The 24,251-nt window shown below is 53.9% G+C and overlaps 1 protein-coding gene across 2 annotated transcripts in view; it reads right to left on the reverse strand.

The window, feature by feature from the left end:
- Positions 1–425: 425 nt before the first annotated feature.
- SEZ6L (seizure related 6 homolog like) overlaps positions 426–24,251 on the reverse strand; it is a 41,483-nt gene continuing 17,657 nt past the window's right edge. The window contains exons 2-17 of one of the 2 annotated variants that reach the window (XM_066562312.1): positions 16,935–17,639; positions 16,185–16,318; positions 11,689–11,881; positions 11,002–11,187; positions 10,088–10,253; positions 9,234–9,400; positions 7,115–7,309; positions 6,891–7,029; positions 5,073–5,269; positions 3,838–4,032; positions 3,391–3,582; positions 2,977–3,171; positions 2,625–2,657; positions 2,389–2,500; positions 2,153–2,255; positions 426–1,914 (exon numbers count right to left, since the gene is read on the reverse strand). In XM_066562312.1, coding sequence (XP_066418409.1) covers positions 1,885–1,914; positions 2,153–2,255; positions 2,389–2,500; positions 2,625–2,657; positions 2,977–3,171; positions 3,391–3,582; positions 3,838–4,032; positions 5,073–5,269; positions 6,891–7,029; positions 7,115–7,309; positions 9,234–9,400; positions 10,088–10,253; positions 11,002–11,187; positions 11,689–11,881; positions 16,185–16,318; positions 16,935–17,639 — 2,942 coding nt within the window. In that variant the 3' untranslated portion in view covers positions 426–1,884. Of the gene's footprint in view, positions 1,915–2,152; positions 2,256–2,388; positions 2,504–2,624; positions 2,658–2,976; positions 3,172–3,390; positions 3,583–3,837; positions 4,033–5,072; positions 5,270–6,890; positions 7,030–7,114; positions 7,310–9,233; positions 9,401–10,087; positions 10,254–11,001; positions 11,188–11,688; positions 11,882–16,184; positions 16,319–16,934; positions 17,640–24,251 lie in introns of both variants that reach the window. The other variant, XM_066562310.1, reaches the window with a different exon arrangement.

The following is a 24,251-nucleotide window of genomic DNA, read 5'->3' on the forward strand; positions in this document are numbered from 1 at the left end:
AGTGCCTCGGGGCAGCACCCAGCCCCTCCACCCACTCTGTGAGACAGCATTGGGCTGGGCTGGCATGGGAAGGGGCAATGCTGACTTCAGGGGGTACAGAGGGAGTCAGCACTGGCTCCTGTGGGGTGACCCAGAGAGGAGAGATGTCCCCAGGGCCATGCCAGGTCACCTCATGTCCCAGCAGGGCTCAGATGCCTCCATCCCACAGGAGCAGGGGGCACTGTGGGGCTGCACCAGGGCAGGACCTGGCATTCAGAGCCAAGCCAGTGGCTTGGGGCCACCATCCCACAGCAGGGCATGCAGTGTACCCGGCCCTCACCCTGCCCTGCCTGCGGCCAGAGCGTCTGCAAACTGATTCCAGACATTTAAAAATACAGAACAATTGTTATCAAGGTTATACTGAATGCTAGAGCTTCCCACGGAACTACTTTATCATGTTCAAAAATATTTAATCCCAGCAATTTTCACATTGTTCTTATAAAAACAGACATGTATGAAGGGAAATGAAATGCTTCGTACATATTTTTTTTTTGGCACAATTTTTTTTTTCCTCTTTTTTTTTTTTTTCTTTTTTAACCGTTACAAATTACAAACACACATTCGTTGTTTTGAAAGGAAAACCCCTAAAGCCCAGCTGTACACTGCAGAGCTGCACCAACCACCCCGAGCTCCCCCAGCCTCCCGCGCTCGCCATTGTTCTACAAGGACAAAAGAAGGACACCAGCAGCCAAGGACGTGGTGGTGGCTTCACTGCCCTCCTCCCCAGGGGCTGGCTGGGACACAGCAGGGACAGTGGTGGCCCTTTGGGGTCTGTGTCCCCGCTGCTGTGTGGCTCTGGCAGGGGTGATGCAGTGAAGGAGTGCAGGGGATAGCGAGGGTGGGACTGAGGGCAATTTCTGCCTGCTCTGCTCCCCACGGAGCTCCTGTGCTGAAGCCTCCACACATCCCAGCTGCCTCTCCTTCCCAACAGCTCCACCTTCATCCCCTGCACAGCACAGCCCGCCAGGGCCCCTCCTGCAGCAGGAGCCAGGGAGCCCAGCCCCTCCTGCTTACCCTGAGATGCTGCCAGGGGTACAGAGCCACCCTCGGCCATGCCGGGCCGGGGTGATCCTGGCAGGGTGATGGGAAGTGCTGCTGGAGAGGAACAACGGGCACAGAGCAGAGGGGCACCAACTGGGAGCTCTGCTTGCTCCAGGGAAGCTTCCAGGGTGACTTCCAGGGCTCCCAGTGGCAGGGCGGCACTCTCCACAGGTTGGTGCTTCTCCACAGAGCATCACCCCAGATCCTGGCTGGCTGCCTCTCCACATCCAAAGCGAAGTGGGAAAAGAAAGCAGCACGTACCTCGTGTGTGCCAGGCTGTCCCTGAGCCCTGCAGCGAGGACAGTCCCTGGGCCAGTGCCCCCTGAGCCCCCTGGGGGCTGCGGGGTGGGACCCTGCGGGGGACCCTGCGCTACCTCAGCTCCCAGCAATCAACCGCAGGCTCTTGCAATGGAGACATCTTTAATTTTTAACAACATCAGAACCGCAAAAAAATCCCCCTGCGTCTGTGTGGGCAGTGCCGAGGGACGCTCCGCCATGGAGGGGGACATTCTGCCACGGAGGGGGACACAGCAGTGCCCCCGTGCCCCCCTGGCCTCACCAGGACCCAGCTCTGCCCCGGCTCCAGCTGCTGCCTGTGCCCAGGGCTGGGCAGCACACCTATCGCAGTTTAAATAGAATAAATACAGTGAAGAAAACAGTAAAATCTTCAATAGAGAGGCAAAAGGAAAGACAACAGCAGGTCCGGGGGTCCAACCAAACTCCACGTGGTCTCTGGATTAGTTACTGAGGAAGTTCTATGAGAGCACATTAAGTTCACTGCTGGAGACTCTCTTACCACTGTCCTTATATTGAAACCTCGTATTCTCGTGTTTCCTGCAAGCAAGGAAAAGCCAGTTGAGGGCAGCAGCTGCATTTCAGGATCGTCTACCCATTCCCAGGCAGCAAGAGAGATCCTGGGTGTTGTTTTGCTCCCAGAGGAGTGATGTCCTGGCAGACAGGACCCCTCAGCCCCCTGGGCCTCCCATCCCATTATTCCCACAGAGCCTGGCTGGACTCATCCCAGCCACCCCTCAAAAATATCCCTAGGGAGAACAGGCACGGCAGGACTCACCCCTGTCTCATAAATCGGGTTGTCAAACTCCGTTTCTACCGTGATCTGGCTGTAGGGGTGGGAGTACATGAGGGGCAGGCGGAGGCTGGAGTAGTACCGACACCTGCGGCGAGAGGCGGAGTCACTGGGGATTCCAGAGCCACATCCCTCCATGCCAGCTCCTCCCAGCGCCCCGGGGAGTGTGGCTGGCGAGCGCGATGCTGGCCCCCGCTCTGTGCCAGCCCCTGCAGCCCCACCTGGTGAGATAGATGTACGCTCCTCCCAGCAGCAGGGAGATGATCAGCACCGGGATAAAGATGGCCAAGGCCATATTTCCCCCCTCGAGCGACGTCTCTGCAGCAGCTTCTGCTACTGAAAGGACAAGATCTATTGTGGTGGCATTTGCAGGCACCGGGTGATCCCCTCTCTGCCTCTCCCCCTCCTCCCAGGCTCCACCAGGATGCTGTGCCTCCAGGAAACCCACGTCACTCACCTTCCAGAGCATGTTCAAAGCTGTCTTGGTTCACTGGAAGAGAGATGGAGAGTTACTGGTCTGTAGCTGGTTTTGGCTGGGTGCTGGCAGCTGTTGCCTGCTGGGAAACCCAAACCTGGGATCTCCTGCCCTGTTTGATCCCAAAACCATGCTGTGAACTCCCAGTGATGTAAACATGTGGCCAGGACTGAGCAGGCTGGGCTGAGCAGAGCCCAGATCCAGAGAAGCTCCAGCTCTCAGCTGAGTTCAGCTCCCAGCTAGGGCTGCAGCCAGACCAAGGTCTCTGGGCTGTCCCAGGCTGGGGACAGAGGTGTTGACTGTCCCCTTGCCCCCCCCTCCCCTTCCCTGTTACCTTTGCAGATGGGCAGGGGGCCGCTCCAGTGGGATGGCTGGCCCAGGATGCATTTGATGGTTACCTCCCCCATCAGTTCAAAGCCCTCATAGCACATGAAGGTCAGGGACTCTCCTGGCAGGTAGAGGCGCTTGTAAAGAATTTGGTACCCATTTTCTGGCGGCCCTGGGTTATCACAGGCCAGCGACTCCTCAGCTGAAAGGGAATGAAACACATGCAGGGTGAGCCCGAGGGAGAGAAGGAGCCTGGGGGCAGTGAGGAAGCACCCAAGCTCTCACTTCTCTCTGCTTTCAGGTAGGAAGGATCTGCACCACCCCCACAGCTGGGCAGGGTCCTGGCTGCAGGAAAGTGCCACCCAGAGCCCCCAGAGAGGAGCTGGGCTGCAGGGGAGCAGGAGAGAGCACCCAGACTTACAGACACAGTGCGGGAGCCGCGAGGTCCAGATGGGGGTGCCGGTCTCGCGGCTGTAGCAGGTGAGCAGGGAGCTGCCCTCCAGCACGAAGCCAGGGTTGCAGGTGTACTGGATGGTGGTGCCCACCAGCAGCACTGGGTCCGAGATGAGGCGGGTGGAGTGCTCCACCTCCCCTGGGTCCGTGCAGTACATAACTGGGGAGAGAGGAGGGCTGAAGGGAGCCCCTTGAAGCTGGGAGCACCTTGGAGCTCGGGGACCCTCGGAGCTAGGAGCACCCTCGGAGCTGGGGACCTCTGGGAGCCCCTTGGAGCAAGAGCCCCTCAGAGCTGGAGCCCCTCAGAGCTGGGAGCACCTTGGAGCACCTTGGAGCAGGAGCCCCTCAGGGCAGGACCAGTGCTGTCACAGGGTGTGGGACAGGGACAGCAGCAGCTTCCTGTGGGCACACTTACTCTTTTCACAGAAGGGGGGGTCGCTGCTCCAGCTGAGGTCCCACTGGCAGGTGAGGGTGTCACTGCCCACGATGTCATAGCCTGGGTCACACTGGTAGGTGATCTTGGCCCCTCTCACCAGCTCTGTGTGTGACGTGGTCTTCCAGCCGTTCTGGATCTCGGGCAGGTCAGAGCAGGAGTCGTTGCGGGACACCTCTGCAGCCAAGAGGGATTCTGGCTGTCACCCACCGAGCAGGAGCCACGGCACAGCCCTCCCCAGAGCCACCCCAGCTGGACACAGGGCTCTTCCCAAGGGCCTGTCCCTCCCCACAGCTCCACAAACGGCACAGCTGCTCTGCAGGCAGCATCCCCTGGGCACAGGGAAGGACAGCAGTGGGAACAGGGGCTCTTTGAAGCCTCCCCAGCCCTGACCCTACAGGCAGAGAGAGGGCTGGGCTGGTGAAAATGGGGTCAGGATAAGCTGGGAGCAGCAGGCTCAGCTCCAGCTGTGGGTTCAGGAGAGGTGCCAGCACAGCACAGCTGGTTTGCTCACGGGAGGATTTGTTCCCTGCTTCCCCAGGCTGGTTTGCTCAGGTGAGGGGTTGTGCCCTGCCCTCCCCAGCCCCGTGTGCTGCAGAGCACCGAGGAGGGCCCTGCAGCCTCCCAGGTGCTCTGCATTGCAGCTCGCTCTGTTTGTCGTAGCCAGGAATGTCAGCAGTGCAAGGAAAACGTGCCTTGAGGAGCCTGGCACGGGAAGCAGGGTGGGGGAGAGGCAGCCATGGGGATGGAATGCCCCTCACAGTCCTTGTCCCTGCCGTGGGCACCCACAGGCCCAGCCTGGCAGGCACAGGGCACAGCTGCCCCACAGGACAATGGGACAGATGTCTCCAGGAGCTGCTCTGGAGCACAGAGATGGGGACATCCACCTCAGGAGCCCACCCAGGGACTGGCTTCAGTGACCACCCCTGCCTGACAGGGTGTCTGTGGGGATCCTGCGTCCCTGTTTCCAGCAATTTCTTCCCCCCAGGGCTGAGAGGGACCAAACCTGCTGTGTTGCCAGCCTGGAGGAGGGGACACACACAGGGACACCCCAGAAGTGACTGACACAGAGACCTGGGGGTCCTGCAGGAGGTTCAGGGTGGGATGAGAAGGGGGTGCTGGTGCCACAGGGACTCTCCCTGCTTCCAGCCCCTGCACCTGGACATCCTGGGCTGGCTGTGTGTCACATCCTCACACCAGCACCCTGCTCCCCGTACCTATGTAGTTCATGATGAATCCTTGCCCCTTCCCAAAGATGAGCCCAGCAGGGTCTGAGTGGAACTGGATGGTGAGGTCGGGGCTGGAGGAGTAGAGCTTCTGGGGGCCGCTGCTGCCCACGTACTGCCCCAGGATGCGGGAGGAGAGCTCGTCCCCGTCGTAGATGGTGAGGATGTCGCTGTTGGTGATGTTCAGGCTGAGAGGAGAGTTTGGTTAGAGGGCAGGGAGCCCAGGCAGGACACAGCAGAGCGGGGCTCAGGGGGAAGCCAGGTGACGTCCGTCCGGGTCACCTCCCTCCGGTCACCTCCTCCGGGTCACCTCCCTCCGGGACACGGGACCCCGCACTTGGAAATGCCGGTCTACAAGAGCCGCGCTTGTCCCCGCGGCCACCAGAGCGCAGTGGCGGCCCGCGGATGGCGGGGATGGCCGGGGACGCCGGGCAGGGATGGCTGCCAGCCTCCCTCCACCCCGGGAATGCGGCTGCTCTGGAGCAGAAGGGGATGGGGGAGCTCGCTCCTCTCCCCCCACTCCAAGGCCAATGCAGGGGATGGGTGCACACGCCGGGGGACACAGCTCTGGTGTCGGGAGGGTTCTCTGGGTGCCCAGGGGTGGCAGAGTGGGTGAACGATCACACTGACCCCAAGGTGGGCAGTGACACCCGTTCCCTGCTCGCTGCCCTGCCCTGTCTGCCCCAGTGAGGCTCCCCAGGGCTGGGAGCAGTGGCACGGGAGGGACTGGGACAAGGACAACCCTCCTGCCCTTCCCGGGGAGAGGAGAGCACCAGGATGCTCCCAGCCACACAGGAGACGCCTGAGCTGATCCCTGAACGTTTTATTAGGAATGTTCTTGGAGGGAGCCCAGCTAATCCCCATGGCAAGCTGACATTTGTAGTAAATCTCTGCTTTCTGTCAAACACGATTTTCTCAGTGACATTTATGCCTGATGACTTCAAATCATTTGGCCTGCAGTTCTGCTCAGCCCCAGCACCCACAGAGCTGGGAGAGGTGTGCTGGGATCTCTGACTTGGGATTTTATAGGGAGCTTTAAAATCTTTATGATTCTAAGCCTCTACTTGAAACACGTCCTCCTCTTGCAAACCCAAAATAGCATCAAAGGAGGCTCCTGCTGCAGCAGCAGCATTACCATGCCAAGAACTCTCAGCCTGGCATTGGATCCCATTCCCCTCTGACCCCAGCACGTTCAGCCTGGGCTTGCTGAGTGGCTCCACTCCCTTAGTGCCTGTATTTCACATTCAGCCCAAAGATTGAGCTGTTTCCATCCCATGGATGCCTCCAGGCCCTCCTAACCCTGCATCACCCAGCTCCTGACGTGCTGGCTATCACTCCAGAAGCACATGGCCACGTGCTGCTGTGGCACTGCTCCCTGTGGAGAATTCCAAAGCTGTTGGAACAGCAATTCACTGCTGCTATGGACTGTGTAATGGTGCCTTGAACTCAGGGAGCACCACTCAGTCCTGCCCAGGGTGCCAAGTGCATCAAAGGGGATTATGGAAGCTCTGAGGGGGAGAACAGGGCATATCCCTGTGAGAGTGGCGAGACTATGGCACAGCTTGTCTGGATATGCTGTGGTTGCCCCATCACTGGAAGTGTCCATGGCCAGGTTGGAAGGGGCTTGGGGGAACCGGGGACAGTGGGATGTGTCCCTGCCCATGGGAGATCAGCTTTAAGGTCCCTCCCACCCAAACTGTTCTGGGATTCTGTGGCTCCACAGTGCAGGCAAGGGGAGCAGGACACTGCAGCAAAATGAGACGAGCACATCTGGGGCAGAGCCAGACACTGAGCCCCTGGGCTACTCACAGCTGGATGTCCAGGAAGAGCCTCTTCTCCTCGCCCACATGGATCCTCCAGATGCAATCCTCTCCCTCCGTGTAGGGCTCCGGCCAGTTGGGGGACAGGACCACCCCGGCCACAGCAGTCAGCTCCCCTCCACACGTGGCTGTGGGGGCAAAGGGGTGGGCAGGGCTCAGCGGGGACCCAGGGGTGTCACCCCACACCCAGCAGTGCCCAGGGGCAGGGCTGACCTCGGCACAGCGGTTCTGTGTCGTTCCAGTAGGGGTCCCGCATGTTGATGCACTCGATGACAGCAGGGCCCTGCTCCAGGGAGTGCCCGGGGTCACAGGTGAATTCCACGGTGGTGCCCAGGTTGTAGGTGGGGTCAGAGGTGGTGAAGTTCCCGTTCTGGATGTAGGGCTCATAGCAGTGGCCCCGTTCAAAGGCTGGAAGAGATCTCTGTTAGCTGTAGGGACATGGGGCTCGTCCCTTCTCGCTGAGCTTCCCCAGGTCCCGCTGCTGTCCCCATGAGAACCTGAGCCCTGCATTCCCCCTGCATGGATGGCCTCTTCCAGGCCATTAGGATTAACAATCTATCCATTCTGAGCCACACAGGCCTCACCAAACCCCATTCCCATGGTGGCTCAGCACTAGGGATGAGCTCAGGGGCCCTGTTGCTGTCCCCATGAGAACCTGACCCCTGCATCCCCACCTGCATGGCCGGCCCCTTCCAGGGAGTGTTTTACAGGCAATTAGGATGAACAATTTATCCATTCTGAGCCACGCAGGCCTCACCAAACCCCACTGCCATGGTGGTTCAGCACTAGGAACGTGTTCAGGGCACTGCCAGGCACTTGTTTCCCAAGCTGGGGATGCCAAGGCATCCACCCTGGGATTGCTCAGGGCCACAGAGCTCCCGTGGGAACAATCCTGCTGCAGGACCCACTTAAATGACAGCAGGAGCTACAGAGGGGCACCAGGCCTGCCCATGCTGGAGACAGCCAGCACCCGTCCTGCAGCCACGCGTCTGTGGCTGTCCCCTGGGTCTGGGTGTCCTGCTGTAGCAGGCACAGGGCCTGCAAGGCCTCCCTGGTGTTCAGCAGCCTAAGATAGGAAATGCCTAGTCATGATGACTGGACCTAAGCCCCTTTTTCCACCTTCAGACCCTTGCTTATCTCTCTGTACGACCATAGGTCACTTTCCTTTTGACCCTTACTATTGGGCAATTCCTAAAACTCCTGTACCTTATATAAAGAGTTACTTTTGCCAAGTTCAACAGAAGAGCTGACCCTGATACCTCCACAGAAAGCATCAATAAAGACTTCACTGTGGAACTTCACACAGGGCTTCTCAAGAGCTGAAATCACAAAATGAGCTGATCTCACTAAGAGCTGAGCTTGCTAAGGTAGCCTGCAGCTCTTGAACCTGCCAGAGGGGCTCAGACAGGTCATGCTTTATTGGACTTCTCTGTCTTGGGCACCCACTGTAGCCATGATATTCTCTGAAAAATCCTTTCCTTAGGATTTTTTCCCTCCTGAGAAGCTGAGAGGCCTCAGGAACAAAATGTAAACAATGGTTATCTGCTGCTGTGGAATGCAACAGGTGGAGCTGGGATTGGTCTCATGTGGTTGTTTCTAATTAATGACCAACCACAGTCCAGCTGTCTGGACTGTCTTGGTCAGTCACAAGCCTTTGTTATCATTCTTTTTCTATTCTTAGCTAGCCTCCTGATGAAATCCTTTCGTCTATTCTTTTACTATAGTTTTAATATAATATATATATTATATTATATATATTTTATATATATATAGTTTTAATATAATATATATAATATATATAAAACTTTAATATAATATATATAATATATATAAAACTTTAATATAATATATATAATATATATAAAACGTCCATTTATATTTAATATAATATATAAGCCTTCTGATTTATTATAATATTATATAAAATATTATATATATTATAATATATAATATATATTTTACTATACGTATTATATATATTTATAATAAATATATAAAATATATAATTGAAATATATTTTTATATATTTTTATATATTATATATAATAAATATATATTATATATTCTAAATTATATTATATATCATCTATATTGTATATAATATATATTAAAATATATAAATATATATATATAAAAATATATATAAATTATAATAAATCAGCCTTCTGAAACATGGAGTCAACATTCTCATCTCTTCCCTCATCCTAAGACCCCTGTGAACACCACCACAACCCACAGCAGCTGGGAGTCAGGGAGACCCCGAAACACCAGAGCTGCCCCATCCTGGCTGAGCCAGGCACTGGCCTGGCAGCCCAGCACAGGGACACAGCACCTTCGAAGCGGATGTTGAAGGCAGTGGCAGCTGCAGGCTCCTCGGCGAGGAAGTCGATCCTGATGGAGGAGCCATCGCTGATGACGCCCTCGAAGGGGACACTGTCGGCGCGCAGCGAGTCGTAGAGCACGGCCGAGCGGTTGGTGTCCCCGCTGTACACCACCATCCTGCGGGGACACGGGGCATGGCACACGGGACAGCGCCCCTGGGTCCCCCCCGGCACGAGGGGAGGAGCTGGAGCAGCTGGGATAAGCTGGGGGCTTCCAGGTTTTGGTGTATTTTGGGGTTTTCTCTCCGAGAGAGGCTGTCCCCATGAGAACCTGGCCGTGGAGAGGCTGGAGTGTGTCCAGGGATGGGAATGGAGCTGGAGCACCAGGAAAGGGGCTCAGCCTGGGGAAAAGGAGGCTCAGGGGGGACCTTGTGGCTCTGCACAACTCCCTGATAGGAGGCACAGCCTGAGGGGTCAGGCTCTGCTCCCAGGGAACAAGGACAGGATGAGAAGAAATGGCTTGTCAGGGAAGGTTTAGACTGGATATCAAGGATATCAGGGAAAATTTCTTTCCCAAAAGGGCTGATAAGCATTGAAACAGGCAGCCAGGGGCAGTGGTGGAGTTCCCATCCCTGGAGGGATTTAACAGATGTGTAAATGTGGAGACATGGTTTAGTGGTGGCCTTGGCAGTGCTGGGGGACAGCTGAACTCAATGATCTCAGAGGGCTTTCCCAACCCAAATAATTCCATTTTTTCTATATTTAGTGCCCAGCAACAGGCCCTGCTCCTCACCCTGTGAAGAAGAACCCCCTGGGATCTCTCTGCAGTCCCAGGGCTGTGAGGAAACAGCTCCTGGAGCCTCACCTGTCCTTCTCAGTCAGCAGGAGCTTCTCAAAGTGCAGGTGCAGCTTCTGTCCCGGGGGGGCCCCGATGGCCCAGACGCAGTACATGCTGCCAGACTGGTTCCCGCTGTAGCTGGGGGACAGCACGCGGCCGATGGTGGCATTGTGCACCGTCCCTCCACAGGGAGCTGCAACACACAGCACAGCCCCGCTGGCATGTGGCATTTGTGCTCCCCTCAGAGTGCCCAGGGCACAAACCTCTTGCCTGGTTCTGCTTTGCTCTGTCTGCACATATTTATACTCACACACAGATATAGAATCTTAATTTCCCTTCCCTTTGCTGCCCAAGGAGGAGACAGATTCTGCTGTCACTGCCTGACCACCTGAGGCACTGCTCTCACCCCATCCCTGTCGCCACATTTCTCTTCACAGAGAAAAGCAAGGCACAATTCTACCCAAGAATATTTCTGGCTTTCACGTTCTCTGAACCTCAGAGAAAGAAAAAACAATTCTTATCTCATTTCCTGCTCCTGTGTTGTTCACAGGTGGAATGCATCGTGGAAGACTGTTTACCTGAAGGGAATTGATAATTGGATTCTGGTGTGAGTGTTTTGATTCACTGACCAATTGGATCCAGGTGCGTGTGTTGGGACTGTGGGCTGACAGTCACGAGATGCTGTGCACGGGAGTGCAGTTGAGTGCCTGGCAGATTCAGTTTAGATGTAATGTAATATAGTATATAATAATATAGTATAATAAAGGAATTAATTAGCCTCCTGATAAGATGGAGTCCTCCTCATCATTTCTCTGGGACATCAGGCAAAAATTTCACCGATACCTCCCAGGACTGCATTCATCTCACGAGACAAAGACAGGCACTCATGTTTCTCTCAGTGGGGCCCAGTTTGCCAGCACGGGGCTGGGATGTGCAGGTACCTGAGCAGATGGGCTCGGGGCTGCTCCAGTGTGGCCGGGATGCGTTGATGCAGGTCAGCATGCGGGGCCCCTGCAGCTCGTAGCCCAGGTGACAGTGGAAGTGAGCGATGCCGCCCGAGTGCAGATCCATCACCATCACATCCCCAAAGTCAGGCCTCCGTGGGAAGTTGCAGCTCAGCATAAACACTGGAACAGGCACACGTTGGGAGCTCAGGGCTCAGCTGCTCCCAGCCACCCCGTGGGGACGTGCTGGATGTGCCCACGTGTCACACAGAGCAGTGGCAGAGCACCACCAACCCCCCACTGCCGCTGCTTCCCCACCTGTTACTGCTCCTGCCCAGACCCAGTTTCTATTTTAAAAATAATTTGCTGGAACTCATTTATTTTTTAAAGCTCTTCGAGGTAAAAAATAGACTGGCAGTGTGAGTGTGTGCAGGAGGAGCTGCTGCACAGGGACAGAAACGGGGCAAGGTGGGTGTGAGAGGCACAGCCAGCACTGGGGTTGGGGACATCAGGGCACATTGAACCTTCTGCCCTGGCCACAACAACTTGCCCATGCTCTGAGCAAGGGCAGGAGGTGAAACAGGAGCGTGGCTGGTCTGTGGGGGCACAGCCCGCTGGTTTGAGCCTGCAGCCAAGTGGGACTGACCCCAAACCCCCCCTAACCCACGCTGGGGACACACTCACCCTGGTAGTGGAGCTGGAAGGTCCCCACCACGTCGTCCTGGAAGGTGCGGAAGTAGACGGAGATGGTGTTGGTGGGGCTGCGGATCACCTGCCCTTCCACCAGAAGGGTCTGGTTGGCCAGGACCACCAGGGCATCGCCGTCCACGCCACGGATGGACAGCACCTCCCCGTCTGACAGGTTCACGCTCTTCACCTGTGGGGAGCAGAGTGGGGACCCCAGGGTCACATCCCAGCCCATCACACACACACAGAGCGTCGCACCAGCACAGTGCTGCAACAAAACCGGAGCACTCCTCAGGCTCGTGCACCCACCCCATGCACCAGGAAACCTCCCCAGGATCCCTCACCCCACTGAGGAGTGCTTGGGGAGCCACACAGCAAGTGCATCTAATGAGCAGTTCCAAAAGGCTTTAATTATTATTTGGAAATAGCTGAGCAGTAACCTCACATTTACATTTCACGTCCATTTAGCTTAATAAATGGGCTCATATTTCAGCAGAAAGATGCTCATCAGACCGTTTGTTTCCCTGAGTGTGTGAGGCCCAGGGCTCTATATTTAGCACCAGCCCAGCCGTGATTGGGAGCACTCCCGACGATGTTGTGACTGCAGGGATTTGTGGCTGTTGTCACCGCCGTGCCCACCTCCCCCTGGCACACGGGGCTGGGGTGTGCCCTGCTCCAAGGGCACTGCATGGAGACACCCCCAGCCCTCAACATCCTCAGCCTGCTCCTGAAGGAAATGCCTGGAAAAGCTTGTTCCTGGCTGCAAAGCTGGATTAACATCGCCATCCGGGTTCAGAGCATGCCTGGGTTCACCCCAGGGTGGCTCAGAGCATGCCTGGGTTCACCCCAGCCCATGTTTCAATCTAATAAGAGCTGATTTTGCCTTATTTCTCCAGCTGGGTCCTGGCAGGGAAAAGCATTGTCTGGAGCACGGGCCACGTGCAGCTCTGACCCCCAGCCTGCCCTGGGTCACTTCTCCTTTTTTAGATATTATCCCAAAAACGTGCCCTCCCTCCAGCGTGACCAGCACACACTGTGGCTGGTGGGATGGCTCAGATCTGATTATTAATAAATGGGATTAATTAAGTGTTATTTGGGTGAATTATTTGGAGTCCAGGGATCCAAGTGGGCTCCATATGATGCCAGCAATTTCCCCAGCTCCCACTGAGACAGAGCTTTGCTTCTCCAGCTGGGTCTGGATCCCTGCAAAGATTTTTCCAAGGTGTTTCTAACAGATTTTGTTCTGCTTGAAGCCAAACCTGTTCCCCAGCTGGGTCCCTCCAGAGCTGGTGGCACCACGCACATGACACAGAGCCAAATCACTCTGGGAAATTGGGAAGGGGATTCGGGGGAGCAGCTGGAGCAGGCAGAGCCCTGCAGAAGGGAGGAAGCTGGGGATCAGTGCCGGGTGTCACAGGGGGAGCAGCTGGAGCAGGCAGAGCCCTGCAGAAGGGAGGAAGCTGGGGATCAGTGCCGGGTGTCACACACACACACTCAGTTCCACCATCAGCCTCCCCTCGGTGGAGCCAGGGGAGCAGGGTGTCACAACAAGAGCCATTCCCTGTGCCAGCACCAGGCTGGCATTCCCAGAGGAGCCTGGAGTGAGCAGGGAGTGCAGACGCTGCCGTGGCCCCGTGCCAGGGACCGTCAGCCCTGCGAGAGGGACCATATGTGCGAGCTCCTGCCAGGGGCTGGGAGCACGGGCTCTGACTTCAATCACTGCCTGCACCCACAGCAGCTCCTCCAGAGCCTTGGGAAGGCAGGAGGGATCCTCCAGTCAGGCTGCCAGCCTCGCTCACCCACTGGAAAAAAAACCTCTTTAGGGAAATTCTATCTCCTGCCAAGAAGATTCAAGAATTTTAAAAATAAATATCATTTCATAGAGCAGTCAGAGATCTGGCTGCTCCCAGCTCCCAGGGCTGCCGTGGCACAGGCAGGGACACAGCTCTCCCTGGAATGTTTTGAAGGGTGCAGGGAGGGGCAGTGAGCTGAGCAGGGACCCCGAGCTCTCACACAGCCCAGGGCAGCTCCCAGCCTCTCCCAGGACCATGCCTGACATCCAGGCTTTGTGTCCTCCCTGCAGTGAGTGAGGGTCTGGCTTCGAAAGAAGTGGAGTGTCCCTGTGTCCTCCTGCATGGCTCCCAGTGCCTGCAGGAGCAGTTTTGGGCAGGATTTTTTGCCACAAGCATTCCTGCCACCACCAGGCTGTCCCACAGCCCCGTGCAGGGGCTCCTGTCCCAGGGGCTTCTCTCTGCTCCTGCAGATGCCTTTAATGAGATCCCCAGGGTAAGAGGCAGCACCTCCCTGCTACAGGGGCTGGGAATCCAATCCAAACCCCTCTGATGGGACCCCACACCCCACACCTCGGGTTATCCAGAGCTTTCCCTTTGGAATTCACCCCTGAGCCCCGAGCCTGTGGTGCTGCAGCACAGGGCACTGCCAGCTGCAGATGAGGCCATGCTCCACCAGCCCCGACCTGCTGTTGTGATTTAATTTGTCTGCAACGCTCCAAAGCATCAGCAAAGCAAAATGCAAAGCTTGGGGGGGGGGTGGAGAGGCCAATTTTATGCTCCATTAAAACCTCAGCTCACAACAGAGCGAGGTCAGGAGTGGTGTCACCTGATGGATTATGGACAGAGGCGAATTTACAGCAGAGCAGCCTCTCTTTAGCACCCTGTGGATCTGAGGAGACAGTTGCTGTGTCCAGTTACTTTTCCACTGCCATGGAGAAGTGGCTGAGCTGCTCAGACTCTCCAGGGCTCAGCCTGCACTTCTGCTGCTCCCAGGGCAACCTCCCCACCAGGGCTGGCAGCCACGGTGGCCTCGTGGCCTGGGGACCAGCCCCTGCCTGTGCCCAACAGGGGGACAGCAGGGACAACCCCACTGGGGCTCCAGCTCCTTTTAATGCACACCTTTAATTACACAAATTCAAAGTGCATGGTTTAAACTGGATGCAAATGGTGACATGGGCAAATCACGAGAAGAAAGGATTGCAGGCAGCATTGAGACCCTGGGCTGGCTTCACCTGGAGAGGGTTTGGAATAGGCAGAGGCCCCTGCCCTGCTTGCAGCCTCACCAGGCTGAGGGATGCTCATTTTGGGGGGAGCTGATGGTGCACATCAGCTTGGTGACATCCCCAGCTCTGATGGGTGGGCATTTGCTGGGTACCTGCCCTAGCCAGAGAAGGAACCTGGCCTGCCCTCCTGGGCTTCCTGCACCCTCAGAGCCACTCAAACCCCTCCCAGACAATGGGGGGTGCAGAGGGCAGGGAGCTGGTGCCCCCATTCCACCCAGTGCCTTTTTAACAACCTGCTGCCAGCGCCTCTTGGTTAAATTAATTGCGTGACATTTACAGAGTTTGATCATTGCTGACATTCAGGATGTTCCAGCTCCCTCATTGAGTTCATTTATTGCAAAGCCTCAGAAAAAAAAATCTATTTTTTCCCCAGAAAGGGCTGTTTTATCAAGCAAAGGTGCCCAGGGCAGAGGTGCCCAAGGCTTGGCATCATTTGCTGCAGTGACCAGTTGTGGTATTCCTATTCTCTGGAAAACTCCCTTTGCCCAGGATTTTTCTCCTTTTCTTCCTCTAAAGCCTCAGAAGAAAAGGAAAACAACATGATCTCATTTGCTTCTCCTGTGTTTTGCTGCTTTGGAATTTGGTTGGAGATTGTTTATCTGTGGTGATGTTCATGGGGTGCCAGGATGAGGGAAGAGATGAGAATCTTGACTCCATGTTTCAGAAGGCTGATTTATTATTTTATGATATATATTATATTAAAAGAAAATTATATATTACAACTATACTAAAAGAATAGAAGAAAGGATTTCATCAAAATGCTTGAAAGGAATAGAAAGGAATGGAATGATAATAAAACCCTGTAACTGCTCACAGCCTCGACACAGGTGGCTGTCATTGGTCATCAAGTAAAAACAATTTCACAAGCTGGGTAAACAATTCTCCAAATCACATTCCAAAGCAGCAAAACATGGGGAAGCTGAAGAATCCCAGCTTCTCAGGAGAAAAGATCCTACCAAAGGATTTTTCATAAAATATATCCGTAACATTTATCCAACAGGTGGTTGTTTCATTGGGTTTCTGATGTGAATTGTTTTAACTTATTGGCCAATTGGGGCCATGCTGTGTTGAGACTCTGGAAAGAGTCACGAGTTTTCATTATTATCTTTTTAGCACTGTGTAAGTATCCCCTCTGTATTCTTTGGTATAGTAGAGTTTAAAATTTTTAATATAGTACACATATTAATAGCATTAATTGATATTCATTATTAATTAATATAATAGCATTAATTTATATTAATTATTTGTTATTATTCTTATTATTACTATTAATTATTACTAATTAATAGCATCATAAAATAATAAATTTGCCTTCTGAGAACGTGGAGTCAGATTCATCCTTCCTTCCTTCATCTGGGGGCAACAAATACAATAACCAGAGGGTCTGGCTGTGGGGACAGCCCAGGGCAGGGCTCACCTGGAGCTCGACGCCGTAGCCGGTGTAGACGGTGACGTTGTAGGTGCACTGCAGGTACCCGTGCAGGGGCAGGGGGGGATAATCCGTGGAGTCAATGTAGCCCTCAGGCTCGTGGAAGCTCATGCTGCAGAGCACTGAGGGGACAGGAACGGGGTCACATCAAGGGCACTTCACTCCCACACCCCCAAAACCCAGCAATCCCTGCCCCATCAGTGATCCCATGGAATTACAGAATCACAGAGTGGTTTGGGGTGGAAGGGATATTAAAGCCCAACCCTTGCCATGGGCAGGGACTCCTTCCACTAGACCAGATTGCTTCATGCTCCAGCCTGTCCTGGGACACTTCCAGGGATCCAAGGGCAGCCACAGCTTCTCTGGGCACCCCGTGCCAGGGCCTCCCCACCCTTACAGGGAAGAATTTCTCCCCAATATCCCATCTAACCCTTTCCTCTGGCAGTGGGAAGCCATTCCCCCTTTCCTGACACTCCATGCCTTGTCTAAATTCCCTCTCCAGCCCTCTTGAAGCCCCTTTAGGAACTGGAAGGAAGTCTAAGCTTTTCCTGAAGCCTTCTCCCAGCTCTCCCAGCCACGGCAAGTGTTTCATCCCTCCAATCACAAAGTGCATGAGGAGCAGAAGATTTTAGGCAGCCCCAAACTCGAGCAGTGGCCTGATTTTGGGAAGGGCTGCCTAAACACAGGCATGCTGTGCTCCCCACCAGTGCCACAGCCCCGTGTCTGTGCTCAGCTCACCTGGGGTGGGCTCTGTGGTGGTGACAGTGGTGGTGACAATGGTGGATGTGGTGGTCTCCAGGCTCTCCTCCAGCGCAGAGCCGTGCATGTCCCTCTCCACGCCCTTGGTTGGGATAACGCCAGCTGGAGCCACGGTGGGAGCCCCTCCAGCATCCCCTGTGCTGTCAGGGAGGGCTGGGGACAGGCTGGAAGGGGAGATCTGCAGCGTGGGCTGGCTGGTGGTGGCCTGCTCCGCCCAGGGCAGCTCAGGGGGCCTGCGCTCCGTGTCCTCCGCTGGCACCCGCAGCCCTGGGGCGGCCGTGGGGAGCCTGGAGCTCCGTGGGCTGGCTGGGGAGGCAGTCCCAGGGGGCCCTGCTGGGGTGGGCTTCAGCCTTGGGTGCTTCCTTCCTGTGTTTACTTGCTTTAGAGTCGGTGGCTTTTTCTTAACAGGGGGAGTTTGTTTGGCATCGGGTCTGGGGGCAGCGGTGGCCGTAGGTGGGAGCGTTGTGGTCTCCTCTGGGGCCAGCAGGAGGTTGAGGGCAGTGCCCTGCCCCTGCTCCCCAGCTCCAGGGTCTGGACCCATGGCATGCCCAAAATCCTCAGCTCCACCAGTCAAACCCATGCTGTGCCCCAGCTCTGCAGCTCCACCACCCATCTTCTCCAGGGGTTCATCCACAGCCAGAGGGTCCGGGCTGGCCGGCACCAGCGCTGCCCCCGATCCGCTGTCTGCAAGAAACAGGGAGAAGTGGGACTTGGGCAAAGCTGGGCATGAAATTAAACATTTTGTGTGCTGCTGGTGTGAAATCAGCCCCCTGGGAAGCTGCAGGAACACCCACCACTTCCCAAAGAAGGAACAACCTGCCCCCACAGCACAACACACCCGCCTCGGCAGAGCCCCACTGTGTTGGGCAAACCCAATCCAACATTTATGGGAACAGGGGTGGGCAGGAAAGAGGGAGTGACCAAAGCCACCCAGCACCGCTCTGGCCAGGGGGTAATTGCACAAATACAGATTTATCCCCCGCTGTGGGGTGACCGGGCTGTGATCCATGGGCTGGAATTTGCCGTGAGCTCTGTGAGATGCCGCAAAGAGCTCCGAGAGTCAACGCTTTCCATGGAAACAGCAGTTGCCAGGGAAAGCACTTAATGCACGCTACTTAAAGACCATCATTCCAGCCCCCTCGTGTCCCCTGGGAGGCTTTGGAGCCCGTGGAACGCAGGGTCGCTGTCCCTCTGTGGGCATAGGGTGTCTGCAATCCCCCAGCCCCGCTGCTGGCCTGGGGCTGCCCAGGCACCAACTGAGCCCTAAAGCAGCTCCAGCTGCTGTGACATGGCTGTGGTGGCAGCCAGGACGTGTGGCCACCTGCCACAGCACCAGCTCTCCATGGGATGGGGGCTGGAGCAGCAGTCAGGGTTTCCTTCCCAAGCAGACTCCAGGTAAACCTGGGCTCACCTCGGTAATACAGGTGCTTTAAACATAGGAACAACTCTTGGGTTGCATTTAACTTGATGTTTTCTGTTTCAAATTCTGCTAATTAAGGTAGGACTGGAATGAAAAGGGTGGGGGAAAGGGGAAATGGAGCTTTTGAGTGAAACACAGGGACACTGTGGGTGCCACTGCCCAGGGGGCCCGAGGGAGGGCACAAGCAGCCTGTGCAGAGGGACTGAGCCGCGCTGAAAACTGACTTTGCTCCGTCTCCTGGAAAATAGAAGCAGTTTCTGGCAAAAACCAAATATAAGGAATGCAACAGGGAAAGGCAAAAGCTGAATTAGCCTGAAGGATGGAACTGCCAAAACTCTGGCAGTCCCTACACTGCTCCTCGGTCCAGGAGAGCCCTTGGACGCTCTGCTGGTGCCTGGGCTGGTCCCTTGCCCCTGGGACAGAGCCTGCCCCAAGCCACTTCACCCTGCTGCCAGCACCCTGCTGCAGCCACCAGCAAACCTGTCCTGGCCCCTGAGGGCTCCCTGGCCTCTCCTGCTGTTTGTCACAAGTTAAAGCATTAATTCCTTAATTACCAAGTGGTTCAGCAAATCCATCACCCATTCCCTGAGCGCATTAGGAGACATTTCACACACATCATCTGCAACCATCAGCTTGTGCCAGCTCTGAATAATTTCCCTCCAGGAAGGAGGGATGAGTGCCTCAGCGTCCCCACACTTCTGAAGGGGACCAGAAGCTTCCACACCAGGAGCTTCCACACCTTCTGGTTGTTTCTTGGTGTCTCTGCTTCCCTCTCCATCCCACCCTGAGCTCCATGGGCACCCTGCCATGGGCTGATGGAGGGGAACGTCCCCAAGGCTGTGCCAGTGGCAGCTCTCCTTCCCTGAGAAGTTTTGCAGGGCTCTCCAGGGCTCTTCTCTTCTCTTCCACAAAATCATGTGGATGTTTCTAATTAATGGCCAATCACAGTCCAGCTGGCTCGGACTCTCTGTCCGAGACACAAACCTTTGTTATAATTTTTTCTTTTTCTATTCTTAGCTACACTTCTGATGAAATCCTTTCTTCTATTATTTTAGTATAGTTTTATCCCATCCCAAGCCCAGGAGGAGCAGTCGGTGGTTGCTCTCCCATGGCCCAGGTGACAATTTTTAGGGGTCTGCAGCAAAAGGATTTGTCCATGATGGGGAGAGGATGGAGCTCTCAGACAGAGGGGAGGAAGCACAGGGAGGGGAGGGGGCTCGCTGGCTGGTAGGACACAGTGGGACATTCTGGGACATTCTGGGACACTGGCTCACAACAGGACAGTCAAGGATCCCGAGTCCTTAAAGCCGACACATTCCCCAAAACACCAACCCTGCATCCCCGGGTTATTTGTCATGTGAACCCTGATTCTTAATGGATTGTGCCTTTAAACCATATTTTATGCTTTTGGAAAGCTGACTAATTCCTTATTAGATCCTTTGCCAGGATGCATTTACTCGATTCTGTCCTTAACAAAGCATGAAATAAAACACTCTGTAAAGCGACTCCTTAATGAGCCACTAAACATGCCGCAGTTTGTAAAGGGCAAACGCATTCCAGGGAAGGGGAGAGGGCGGAACGCAGCCGGGCTGGAGCAGGGGAGGGGCAGGCGCAGGGCCTCGGGGATCAATAAGGGCTGATTCCACATTATCAGAAAGAGAATTGATTGTGGATTTCAGCTTCTGATTGATCACCACCCCCAAAGCCGAGCTGTGCTCCAGCACCTCCCTGGGCTGCCGGGATCTCCATCCCCATGGAGCTCGGTGCTGCCCCACAGCCCCCAGAGCCCCCTGACTCCTGCCTGGAGCCCGTTTGGGAAGGAGAACTGAGTGAACCCCATCCTTAAGGAAGGATTGCAGCGGATTTCCATGTTTGCAGGGCCGGAATGGGATTTGGTAAAATCCCTTCCACTGTTCTGAATTCCAACAGCCATCCCACCACCTCCAAGGCCCATGGGGTGATCATGGCCACACAGGACCCTCCCCAGCTGCCAAAACCCATCCTGCTCTGCACAAGTGATCAGTCCTGAGCTGCTGGAAGAGAAATGGTCACCTTGAATGGTTTGGCCTTGATCTAATCTGGAAATAGGAAATAAACACTATTGAGATGCACAAGGGGTTTATCTTGTACCCCGATCAGGAGCTCTCCAAGGGCAGTTTGGCGCTGGGAAGCCTTCTCCAAACCCATGTGTGAGAAATGCATATTTTATGATTGGCTTTTCACAAATATTAAAAAGAATATTATATGTGTTATGTTAGAAAGTTATGCTGTATTAATTTTCTTAAGCAGTATATTAAATATAGTTCTAGGTTATAACATAAGGTGAAAATAAAAACTATGCTATGTAAGATACTTTTTTTTAAAGAAAGAACTCACACCAAGATAACAGCCACAGGACACCTAAATCTTTCAGAGAAAGAGAATTTATTGCTCTCTTATCAGAAGTAATGAACTTCTTCCCACTTTGCTCAGCCCTGAAGATTAAGATTAAAAAGAAGTTGACACTGACCAGACAGAATCCTGTGTTTGAATGGAATTTATGCATCATGTATGAGGTGTATGAATATACAACAGGCTATTGCTTTTAAGGGTTAATCCTCTGTTAACCCTTAAAAGGACATGGGTCCTTTTTCGGGCTTATTTTGCCCAGAAAAAGGTACCCAGACATCCTATTGTCCCAGTCCAAATTTTCCAAAGTATTATTACTCTAATTATATTACTATTTTTATAACCATTTTATCATCATTAAAATTTTAATTTTTTTTTTTTTAAAGTGATTGGCATTTTTCACACATGGAACCCTCGGTGCTGGCCCTGCAGTCCTCGCTACCCCCGAGGGTGGCACGGGGGGCTCTGTGCCCTGCCCGGCAGCGTGGGCACAGCAGCTGCTCCTGCAGGATGGGCCAGGCAGGGCCGGCACAGTTTGGAGCACAAAGTGACCTTATCAGAGAAGGACAGCTGCTCTCCAGGTCTATTCTGGGCCGTGCCTGGGTGTGTGCAAACCCTGCAGGAAGCTGGGCTCCGGGGAGGGAGGATGCCTCCATCCAGCCTCAGCCCCCACAGTTTATACTTAGCTGAGGAGGAAGCGCCGGTGCCGAGCCTGGGCTGTGTGTGGGAGCTGCCAGAGGGGCACAGCCCCGTCCCAGGGCTGGACTGGTGGCACCAGGCTCTGGAGAAGCAGCAGGACAGGAGGGGTGGCAGGGAAGAGGCTCCCAGAGCATCTCCTCTCATTCAGACACGGCGCTGGGTGTTGGCAGGGCACCAACACACACCCACCCCAGCAGCAACAGCACAGAGGCACCAAAATCCTCCTCCCCAGCCCCAAAACCTCCTCCCCAGCCCCAAAGCTGCCTCCCCATGCGAGAGGGTCCCCAGGACCCTCAGCCAGGCCCGTGTCCGGTGGGCAACACGCGGCTGCTGCTCCAGTGGCACCAGGAGAATCTGCCAAGATCCCTCAGCCAGAGGGGTTTAGAGGAATTAGAGAGCTGCAAATGCCTGATAAAAAGGCTGCTGGAATAATCACAAAGGCCTCGCTCTCGCTGCTGTGCTCCCGAAAGAGCCGAAGCAGGAGTAGCCCTATCAGGGCTCCCATTACTAATGCCGATGGTATCGCCCTGAGCACTCGCTCCAGGGAGGGCAGCGGGATTGCTCCAGCTCAGGAATCACTGTCCAGGAGGGTTTAGGATCTGATTGCAGCAGAAATGAATAAAGCTCATCCAGGCACTATTAGTGGTGGCGTTCAGCTCTGCCTGTGTGACGGGCTCAGGTGCATTCAGGGGTGCTGGGCTGGGATAATCCTGCCCAGAGATGCTGCTGGCATCATATCCAAGGCCTCGTGGGGAGCTGGGATTTATCCTGCACCGCCCAGCACCCTCTGCCCACAGGCTGAGCCCCTGGAATTCCCCATTCCCACATGGTTGATGCAGGAGGGTTGGCAGGAGCTGCCGTGCACCTCTGTGGAGGAATGGGATCACTCCTGCTGGGATGAGTTCATTCAGTCTTGGATAAAGCAGGGAGGTCAAGGCCAGGTCCTGGTGTGTCACAGACACGTCTTTTATGAAAAATCCTTTCCTTAGGATTTTTCCTCCTGAGAAGCTGAGAGGCCTCAGGAACAAAATGTAAACAATGGTTATCTGCTGCTGTGGAATGCAACAGGTGAATCTGGGATTGGTCTCATGTGGTTGTTTCTAATTAATGGCCAATCACAGCCCAGCTGGCTCGGACTCTCTGTCCGAGACACAAGCCTTTGTTATCATTTTTTCTTTTTCTATTCTTAGCTAGTCTTCTGATGAAATCCTTTCTTCTATTTTTTCAGTATAGTTTTAATGTAATATATATCATAAAATAATAAACCAAGCCTTCTGAAACATGGAGTCAGATCCTCGTCTCTTCCCTCATCCTCGGACCCCTGTGAACATGGTCACACTGGTGTAATCTTGCATCACCAGGGGGCTGGGGGGTGAGAAGGGGCACCCTGGGCACCTTCTGCTCTCCCACCTCCTCCTATGCCAACCTCCAGTGTGTACAACACACATTTCATTGGGTGAGAAGGGACTGCTGAGACAAAGCAGGCTGCGTCCATCAAAACACTCGGCTGTGATCGGTTTGGTTTCAGATTTTAAAAGCTTTTGCCCTTGAATCTTGAAGAGCAGAAAACCCTTAATTGAAACAATCTTTCATTCCCCAAACGTCCCCGCAGGCGGATGCAGCCTCTCCCTCCCAGCAGCGAATCCCAGCTTTTCCTGCAGTTACAGCTCCAGCAGATCGAGTTTTTCCAACGGGAAAGAAAAAAAAAAAAACCAAAAAAACCAAACCACATTTTCCTCAAGAGCATCCTGCCAGCTCCCCCTCTAAGCAAATAAAAGCGTAGCAATGCGATGTGGGTGAGTCATGCCCGTGGGAGCTCCGGGGAGCGCAGCCGGGCCGGGGCTGCCCGCGGCACTTTGGGAGCCGCTCTGCCGGCAAAGGTGAGACGGGGACGGGAGCGTTAAAAACAGGTTAGAAACTGTCGGGAAATAGCTGATAGATCGCTAAGCACGTGCTGTTAGTTGGGTTATTATATTGTAAAAGGGGGTTTAAAAGGGCAGCTGGCACGATGGTGTTTTATGAAAAATCCCATCACCGGGATTTTTTTTCTCCTGGGAAGCTGGGAAGATTCAGCTTCTCCCTGTTTTGCTGTTTGGAATGTGATTTGGAGAATTGTGTACTCGGAATGTGAATTGTTTTTAATTAATGGCCAATCCCAGTTCAGCTGTGTTGGACTCTCTGGTAGTCACAGGTTTTTATGATCATTCTTGTCTGACCTTCTGATGAATCCTTTCTCTTTCTTTAGTATAGTTTTAACATAATATAATATAATATAATATAATATAATATAATATAATATAATATAATATAATAATAAATCAGCCTTCTGAGAACTTGGACTCAAATTCTTATCTCTCACCTCATCCTGGGGACCCATTTTTAGGAAAATTAATCCACAAACATCAGATGTTTATGTCCAAAAAGGAGACAGAGGAGTCCTTTGACTTCATTCCAATAAAGGGAGAGACCATGGGCCATTCCCCTGGGATCTCTCCAATTTTTGGAGGATGCAGCCTCCCTTTTTATCCCAATTTCCCAGCCACATTTCCCTTCTTTCTTTACCCATTTCTGAGGTACTTGAGAGGTACAGACTTCCCAGAATGCCTGATACCAAAGATTCCCCTCTAATGTATAACCCTCCCTTTTAATTTTTAATTCTTATGGAATTTAGGGGTTTTTCTTCCCCATTGTTTCTTTCATCTTTCAATGCCTAATTTCATTTATCAGCAAACCAAAGTTCATTTGTAAAAGCAAATATCCTTTTCCATTCATCAATCAGCGGAATCCTC

This window comes from Molothrus aeneus, chromosome 18 (assembly GCF_037042795.1).
Source record: "Molothrus aeneus isolate 106 chromosome 18, BPBGC_Maene_1.0, whole genome shotgun sequence".
In the NCBI taxonomy this organism is placed as follows: Eukaryota; Metazoa; Chordata; class Aves; order Passeriformes; family Icteridae; genus Molothrus; species Molothrus aeneus.